A 9,470-nucleotide genomic window follows, 5' to 3' on the forward strand; every position below is an offset into this window, starting at 1 on the left:
TAAGAAAGGTTATACTGTAGGGATAATGATTTAGGTCGAAGATTATATTGGGCATCTATGAGGAAGGGATTTGGACAAATTAAAAGTTTTCCATATCTTTGTCCAACTCCCATGTCAAGCCATGATGGTATCCAAGGGTTTGGTTAAGTGGATGCCCAAGGATCTGACCAAGTGGATGACTAAGTTTATAGTCCACTATCCAAATCTTCATGTTATACGTAAATGGCTCTAGATTGAAAGAGGTAGTCTTCCATTTTTGTGGAGAAGTTTACTTCTAGTGTAACTCTAAAGCGAAAGATATCTATTTGAAGAAGAAAAGAGCTAAAGGGAATCCATTCAAAGAGAAAAAGAGCCAAAGCACGTACAAGTATGCAATACGTCTTTCTTATTTAAATGACTAAATCATCAAAACAAAGAAAGCATATTAATATAACCCTAATCTTAGATTAAATGACTTATAAATAGATTATATATTAGAGATAGTTTGTGTGTGTGTGTGTGTGTGTGTGTGTGTGTGTGTGTGTGTGTGTGTATACATACATATATATAAATGTATATGATATGTGTGTGTGTGTGTGTGTGTGTGTGTGTGTGTGTGTGTGTGTGTGTGTGTATATATATATATATATATATATATATGATATATTGTTTGTATACACACACACACACATACATTTGTATATATTGTAGATATAGCTAAAGGTACAAGTAGGAAAATAGGCCAAAACTAGGACCTTGTTAAAATTCCATGTTAGAGGTTGATTTGGACACTTGGCCAAAACTAGGATCTTGTTATAACTCCATGCTAGAGCTAGATTCGGACACTTGGTCAAAACTAGGCCCTTGCTACTAGAAATCCATGTTAGAGGTAGATTTGGACATTTAGCCAAGACTAGGGCCTCGTTAGAAATCCATGTTAGAGGTTGCTTGGCCAAAAATACGGCCTTCTTAGAAATCCATGGTAGAGGTTGATTTGGACACACTTGGTCCACAAAACTAAGGCCTTGTTACTAGAATTCCATGTTAGAGGTTGATTTGGACACTTGGCCAAAACTAGGGCTTTGTTAGAGATCCATGTTAGCCATTGATTTGGACACTTTGCTAAAACTAGGGCCTTGTTAAAAATTTGAATTAGTCCCATCAATTTGGACACTTGGCTAAAAATAGAGCCTTGTTAGAAATGTATGTTCAAGGTAGATTCAGACACTTGACCAAAACTAGGGCGACCTTATAAATGGTTAGGTCTATAAAACTAGGATGTGATAGAAATCAAATTTTGAGGTGGATTTGGACACTTGTCCAAAACTAAGGCCCTAGTAGATTTGGACACTTGGTCAAAACTTTGGAGAGAATTGGCATTTGAGGGGGATAATGGATGGTTAGGTCCTAAAAAGTAAGGTATGATGTGTGTCCATATCAGATATAGATTTGGACACCTAGGTAAATACTAAATAAGTAGCATTGGATGGGAGAGGGTACGTAGAAATGGCTAGCTTACATGAGATGTTTAATATTGTATATAGATTTGGACAATTAGCCAAATGTAGATTGAGTGGTATTGGATGGGGGGATATATATACAAACGGCTAGTTTCATAAAACTAGGATGTGATAGTATTCCATCATATTACAGATTTGGACACCTCACCATTTCTTTAGAGAGTTGTGGCATTTGGAAGCAAAAATGAGATATATACAAATATTTGGGTAATAATCCCTTAAAAATCGACCAATTGTATATTAAGGGGTGAAAGAAGATGATATTAATGATAGATTATAATGTATATTGTCGAGAGAGAATCGGCATCTATATCTCCTCATATACTTGATGTCCAGAAATTATAGCAAGCGTCTCATCCACTTCAACACCCACAATGTGTGCATAAAGACCCGCATAATCATACTCTATGCAATGACCAAATGATTGAGTGAGTGAGTAACCTCTTTTATCAATCTTAATATCCAAATATTTCAACATGAGTCGAAATCATAGTTGTGCATTTCCTTCAACCACCAAGATCTAGCTCTTCCTTTGAAATGAGAAGTCACTTTCTTCACTTTGGCAAGCTCATCACAAGGAAAGGCATGAAAATAAGCATCCCAATTATGAATCCAATCCTTGATTCCCATGCAAGTGACTCCTTCGCCATCGAATGCAAGCAAAATTTGTGCAAATGGCTCTCCTCTTTTCAAGCATAAACTACTCACTTGAGTAGTAGATACCATATAATCAAGAAAAGCTTGCACTTTCATTGATTCCAACAACCTTGTATGCAAGAATACATGCATCATGGCAAATCTAAGCCTTGCTTTTGCATCCTAATGTTCAATAATCCTTATGTCTTCAAAAGCATATTGTTCTTTGTCTTGACTCTCAAATGATAAAGACCTTTGATACGCATTTCCATCCATTTTCCTTGAAAATGAAGAAGCTCCGGTTGGCCTTGCTTGAGAGAAGTTTTATCCATGTACACCAAATATGCTTGAAGAAGGGTACTTAGAAAAAACATTTCTTCTTGCTTGCATGTCCTCAAAATACTCTTCATCACTATCCTCTATAAGATCCTCATTCACCATTCCCCTCTATCTTCCCTTATCTCTTGAAATTCCATAGTTTGCTTGAATTGAAGTTCCATCACTTGCTTGAATGGACGCCCACTTGCTTGAATGGACGCCCACTTGGCATAATGGTGGCTGAAAATGAAAATGGCTTGTAGAAGGCTCAACTGGTGTTGGAATTTGATGATCTAGGGCTCTATTGAAAGCTCTTGTGACATAGAATGCAAATATGCAAGAATAGAAGATTTTTGAATAGCCCTAATATTCTCTGTTTTAGGGTTTTTATCGCACTACTGCAGAGAATGAAAAATGGTTCTAAAACACAAAATATGGGTCCAAATCAAGTACTTCTTGGCTTGTTGGATAGCACTAGGGATATACCAGCTATACTCCAAGTGGTTTGACCAAGTCAAATTTCAGTCAAGACTGAGTTGACTTTTTGTGAAAAAAGTCAACTTGCTAGTTTTGAACTATCAAATGATGTCGGAATAGAGTGGTTCTTAGCTCATTGGATAGCTCTAAGGGAGTATTATGAAAACCTCTAAACAGCTTTTTGATAACCCTAAGGATCTGACTGAATTAGAATTTTTTATTTTTTACTAAACCCTAATTTGGGTGTCCTGATTCAAAAGGTCAATAGCTCTCTTTGTATCTTCCAAATGGCTCTTCCAAGATGTGTGATTGCATAATAGAGACTCTTAATCACCAAGTAATGATTAGTGATTTTCTTAACTAGCTGTCTAGAAAAATTTAGATAAAATCTCCTTTGTATCTTGGATAAAATCTCAATAAAAGTATGACCACAATCTCATATCCACCACTCATATGAATCTTGTCAACACCCCATCAATAAATTTGCATCACTTTGCATCTAAATAAAGACATCATTTGCCCAATCATGCATGTAATATAGGCTCATGCAATGCCATTGCCATTGTCCATCATCACTTTATCATATGACATAATTGCATTTGTCCATGCAATGCCAAATGTAAGATGTTGATGATGCCGGAATCAATCCAATTGTTGTTGATGTAACGCATTGATGCTTGCCGATCTCCCGACCAAGCACTTCCCACCCTCGTACCTAGGTCGAAACTAGACACAAGCTAGGGCCATTTCTTCACATCCACCAATGTACCTAATCCTCTTTCTTACCGCTTTACCATGGCACTCATGGTAACAAAGATTCAAACCATGCTCTCCTTGGCCTCTCCAATCAAATGCCAAGGTACCCTCTCACACATCAAGATTCTAGGAATAGAATGTGGGATACAAAGTGATGTGCTAGGTGTGATTTGAACTTCAAAGATGTAGATATGATGACTTACAATGCTTTGCATATTGAAGAGAAAACCCAAGCAAACTCTAATTCTATAACACTTTCTCTAAAACCTTGTTTCTTCAATAAACCCTAATCTCCAATTAATTTTGATGTAAAAGTGATATAGTAGGATAGAGAAAGACTTATCGATGAGATTGAATATCCTGGATCCCATGAAAGTATACAAAAACCCTAATTTCTCAAGAATCCCCAAATTTCAAGAAAATGAAATTGCTCATGAAGCCCCATAATTACTCACACATTGCCCCATTTGTGAATGATAGCCAAGCATAATAATGAGAATTATTGGAGAAATTTCTGAAAATTTTGATAGAAATCTCTAATTTCTCCCAATAACTCAAGTGAAAAAATTCAAAATATCCATAAAAATCTCTTACTAATGCATGTAGCCAAGCATGATTAAAGAGATTAATGAAGAAATTTCTCATAATATTTTATGAAAACCGTGATTTTCATTGGATCTCCCATATACAAAAGAGGAAAAAAATTTTGAAGCATTAAAGATGTAGAAACTTGCTTACACTAATGTTAAAACTTGTCAAGCAAAGTAGCCACTATTCACATGATTCTTGTCTTGACTCCCATTTCCAACAAAATGGCGCAACCAAATCGCTCCCACAACCACGAATCGTTGAAATCAATCACCAATGTGAGCTATTTGGTAGCTTAACTTGTTAAGCTTCTTATTAAGCATGGATTCCAAGCTTTACTAAACTTGTGCCTCACCTAATGAGGTAGGAAAGCACGCAACCCGACTAGAAGAGAAGCACATTGCATAGCCTTATATCTCTCCTATGCTAAGTATATCTCCCATTAAGCTCCAAAAATCACCATAAGCGTACGCACCTCACAATAGCGTTTTTCACCATAAAATTCATCATTAGCAAGCTCCTTAGAAAGTTTAACTCAACCCTAAACAAAGCCCTAAGCTATGGCCAATCTTTAGCCCAAGATTGAAGCACCAAGAGAGATCCAAGATCAAGCAAGGAAGCAAAACATTTTGATTAAAGATTCTAATCTTGATTAGTAAAAAGTTTTACCAATTTATTCCCCTCATTCAAATTTTAGAGCGACAACCTCAAATTTTGATCCAAAGTGATTCATGGTTTCCAAAACCTTAGAACAAACCAAAAATCAAAGAGATTTCCATCACCCCCAATCACCATAGCCATCTCTTGATCAACAAAATCAAAAAAGTCCAAGAAAATCAAGTAAATGCATACATTTTCAAACATCTCAAAAATTGGATCAAAGACATGGACTCTAATACCAATGCAAGAAACTAGGATTGACCACTCAAGGCATGGTGTGACAACATGGATGTGGGTCACATCTCATATGGGAGAAGTTCACCATGAAAGCTTTGGGCATGAGAGCTCCAAGAAAGATAATAGTCAAACAATCAATACTGTGTGTACAATGCCCATGAGCCCTATATATCCTATAGCCCAAGACCCCCAAAGGCATATATGTAAATGACCCTAAGCCCAAGTACCTAAGTCCCATCCCCCACGTGCATGTGACACCAAATCTACTTCATTACACTGTCATATCTCTTTACAAAGAAATGTAAGTTTAATACGAGCGTTGGTAATGAAATTTTGGGATTATGTCAAGACCTACAACTTACATGACCCATTATGTCTTGGTGGGTGTTGACCTCGTGTTGTACTCTTCTCGCACTTCATAGGTGTTGTACAACATTCGTGTTGCAAGTGGGAAGGGACTTATTCTTCATGAAGGCCATGGAAATAAAATTTTGGGATTACCCTTCAAATTCAAGAGCTCCTTTGCATGACCCATTAGGTCTTAGGTGTTGACCTCGCATTGTACTCTTCACACATCATAGGTGTTGTACTCAACATTCGTGTTGCAAGTGGGATCCAATCTTTTGTAGAAATGTTTGTTGGAAAGTTGGAACTTCTTAAAGAAGTACGCATTTTATAATGTCTTTCTACTGACCGAGCAATGCCAGTGTAAGTATAATCTTTTTTTAAAATTGACAATAAACTCTCAACAAGAACTTAACGTCCATCTCAAAATGAAACCAACCACTTTCAAACATCAATACTTGAAAGAATGAACCCCCTCCTCCCTTCCCCACCACCCCCCCCCCCCCCCCCAAAAAAAAAAAAACCCCAATTCTATGTCTTAGAATTGCCCTTTGAACCTGCATAAGTACTAAAAAAAACCTCAACTCTTATTAGAGAAGTGCCCTTCATGTGAAGGTCTAGCACATTTCTTTGGCGAGGATCCATTTTTCTCTTGCTTCTCTAGTAGGTTAGAATAGATCTAGAAGGGCACATCAAGCTTTAAAATAAACCAACTTGTATTCTTGGTGTGAACAAATTGACTCATCTTTGTACTTGTGTGAATAAATCAAAATTTTTTTAGAGGTTTCAAGATTCATTTTGGCATTCATATGATGATCATGATCCCAAACCTAACTAGCTGGTGGTGTCTTGATGTGGTAAGTCAATTAGTCTCATTGTTCATTTTCTCTTTCTTCATGCAATTAGGACATGCATGGCACCAGCTTGGGCATCCACACCCAGGGAGCTGGCCATCACAACTGAGTTAGCTAGGTATCCACACCCAACTCATGGAGCTGATACAAAGCTCAAATATTGGAGTTAGCATTTATGTAAGAATTTTGTAATATCACAGTATTAAGCGTCACAATGATATGTCTCTAGCATTGTTATCCAAAACTGGCACCTATATGATCAAAAAACCACCTGTAGTTAGTTCACAAATCAAAGTAGTGCAATAACATGCTTCTCTGACATGATTTGTCTGATGAATATGCATTTGCATTTGTCAAAAATGGAATGAACTAGAGAGGGGTACAAAGTGCAACGATTAGCAGGGCAAACCATCATTTATTCACACACTCTTGTTATGTACATGGCTTTAACCTAGTTTCCTTTGAGAAGTGATGGGGTACAACCCCATTTTAGTGTTCCCTGGCTTTCCACTGGTGGTTGGTGCAAAGCTTCAAAGCTCCAATACCACAACTGCCCCACAAGAAAGGAGAAACAATGCCAAGCCAACATTAAAACAGAAACAAAGCTGCACACTCAATTCATGCAACATAGTATTAGGCTCAACACACAACCCTCCCCTGCTCGCGTCTGGAGGGATCTAGGCCGCCTGCCGTTGGGGATGGGCACGCAATCCTTGCCCTCCTAGCTCTCCCCATTGTTTAGGCAGGGAGAGTTATGCATGTGAAGGGAAGGTTGTGTATCCAGCCTTAGCCTAAGAAAATTAAAGATGAGGAAAGTAGGAAGGCCCCAAAAAAACTGCTCAAAAAAACCTCAGTTGAGAATTGGGTATCACAAGATCACTCAAAAGACCCAAGTTGCATGTAAGCAATGGCTAAGAATTACTCAAAAGACCTAAAGACTAAGTGAGCTTTACTTACATTCTGAGTCGGTTGTGATCCATTGGCCTTGTTTGTATGAGCTCTTGAAAGAGGATCTCCTATTGTTATGGCACCTATGCCCACCGGCTTGTGAGTTCCAAGGGGAACCCATGGTGCTAAAGCTGCCTTTTTGATGCGTCGTCCCCCCCCGGTCTACTAGCTGTTGGCTGTTCCACTCGGGCTGGTGGAAGCAGCTGGGGCTCCTTGGAGAGCCAGACCTGGAGTAGGAAAGCAGCTGCACAAGAAGCAAACAAAATGAAAAAAGGTTACACCCAATGCCACCATCATGATGAGATTTGTAGAAAGCAGAAAGAGAGAGATATCATGCTTGAAATCAAGTGCTTGCCCATCTAGGATACAAGATGCATTTGGATGTGGTAAAACTCGCATGCTTGTAGAGTGATGAGATTGAAGGGGGATTTGACGTCTTTGCCACCTCTCAGAGGTCTGGTGGCATAGAAAGCTGACTGCAGCATGGATGGGCGTTTGCAGATATAGGAAGCATGGGTACCTGAACTCTCGGATGGACTGGCATCTATTGCCCACCATCAAAGCCCAAGAGTGCCCGCATCAGATCTCCGGCAGCTTTTTAGGGAGCATGGGTGCCAGAACCCTTAGATGGACAGGCAACACTGCTTGTCCAAGCCAAGAGTGCCTGCCCATTGTCAGATCTGACACCGTTTTGCAAAATGCATGCACATGATAAGGCATGGAGAATGATTATGTGCTTCAAAAATCCACTTAGTTACGAACTAAGCTTCGATTGTCTGGTTATGAATTATTCACCTTTCTCCACTTGATTTCTCGAGGTGATCTTGGCGACTCAGGGGAAGAAATCTTGGCAAAGCTCAGCTTCTTGAGAGAGATAGAGCCTGTTCTTTTAAGGGGTTCGGGCTTGGCTACTATCATGGCTATGGGAACAGGACCATCCTCACTACCACTATTAAGATCAGCAGAAGCAGCAGCAATAGTGGTGGTAGTGGTACTAATATCCACATTGTCTTGTGTCGTCAATGGCAACACTCTGTTCTTCAGACCGGATTTGTGCTGCTGGAAGTCAACACAGGCAGTAGTGGCAGCAACATCAAGACCCACAATCTCTCTCCTAGAAGAGTCCCCACCTGCATTCCCCTTCAGGTCTCCCACAGCTACAAGCCCTTGGTGCTGCTGCCTATGGCCAAGCAAAAAGGCCACATTGTTACTCTCTTTTGCTTTCTCGTCAAAATCTAGCGAGCTCGATCGGATGCTCCTTTGAGACATGTTATCTGTGGTGGCGCCCATCGATTGGGCCAAGTGATCACTCGCACTTGCCAGTTGGGACCTAACTGAACCTTGTTGTTGGTGGTGGTAGTGGTGATGACCCTCAGTGTAGACATCTTTTGTTTGAGCACATGACCTTTTCTCCAGATGGAGAAGGTTCCAGTGTGACATCCACCCTCTCTTGCCATATTTAACCACAGCTTGCCTTACTGATTGTTCTCCATGATGATGATGATGTGCATTTGAGTTGCCCTCACCACCAGCACCTGCACATTTGCACATCAGATTATCGAAGAAAACACATGGTATCATGCATTTCATAAGTCTCTTTTTTTAACCCTTTCCCCATGACCAGCTTTGACACACATGTATGCGATCACATAATGATAGTGGTAAACACATGACTATGGAAACATCATGATGCTTGGAAACAAATGAATGGCAGAATGCCCATGAACTATTATGATCACAACTAATCACAGAGAAGATGACTCGATGAGGGTCGTTTTTTGGTAGACCTGTGCTGGAGTTCTTGGAATGATGCCAGAGCCTCAGCCAACTAAACAACTGCACCAAAAAGGAAAATTATTGACTAACAATAAGGGGACAGACAAGCTGTTACAGTAAACCATAAAGCACTATATTTAGCTCCACAATTATTGATAAATTTGCTTGATTAGAAGAGGATGGGGGGTGTGGGTGTGGGTGTGGGTGTGGGTGTGGAACATAATCAAGCTTAACTAATGATTTCTGAATAATGTTTCTGTTTTGGGTTTAAGGCTGGCATAGCTTAAGCTTAATTACTGTACTTACAACGTTCTGAACGTGCCCACACATTCAAAAGCTTTTCTACCTCTCTAAAATTGAGCATTTCTATTCCTTG

General features: G+C 39.4%; 1 protein-coding gene across 4 annotated transcripts in view; it reads right to left on the reverse strand.

Moving 5' to 3' along the window:
* Positions 1-6,064: 6,064 nt before the first annotated feature.
* The window catches only part of LOC147633734 (uncharacterized), a 4,060-nt gene continuing 654 nt past the window's right edge, over positions 6,065-9,470 (reverse strand). Inside the window, exons 2-6 of one of the 4 annotated variants that reach the window (XR_015266905.1) lie at positions 9,106-9,154; positions 8,114-8,853; positions 7,328-7,562; positions 6,822-6,920; positions 6,065-6,621 (exon numbers count right to left, since the gene is read on the reverse strand). Coding sequence is in view for 3 of the 4 variants with exons in the window: in XM_086804762.1 (XP_086660888.1) it covers positions 6,901-6,920; positions 7,328-7,562; positions 8,114-8,853; positions 9,106-9,154 (1,044 nt within the window). In the remaining variant the exon portion in view is untranslated. The other 3 variants (XM_086804762.1, XM_086804763.1, XM_086804760.1) reach the window with 3 other exon arrangements.

The sequence above is a fragment of the Cibotium barometz genome, chromosome 11 (genome assembly GCF_041138505.1).
Source record: "Cibotium barometz isolate CiBa-2024 chromosome 11, ASM4113850v1, whole genome shotgun sequence".
NCBI classification, from domain to species: domain Eukaryota; kingdom Viridiplantae; phylum Streptophyta; class Polypodiopsida; order Cyatheales; family Cibotiaceae; genus Cibotium; species Cibotium barometz.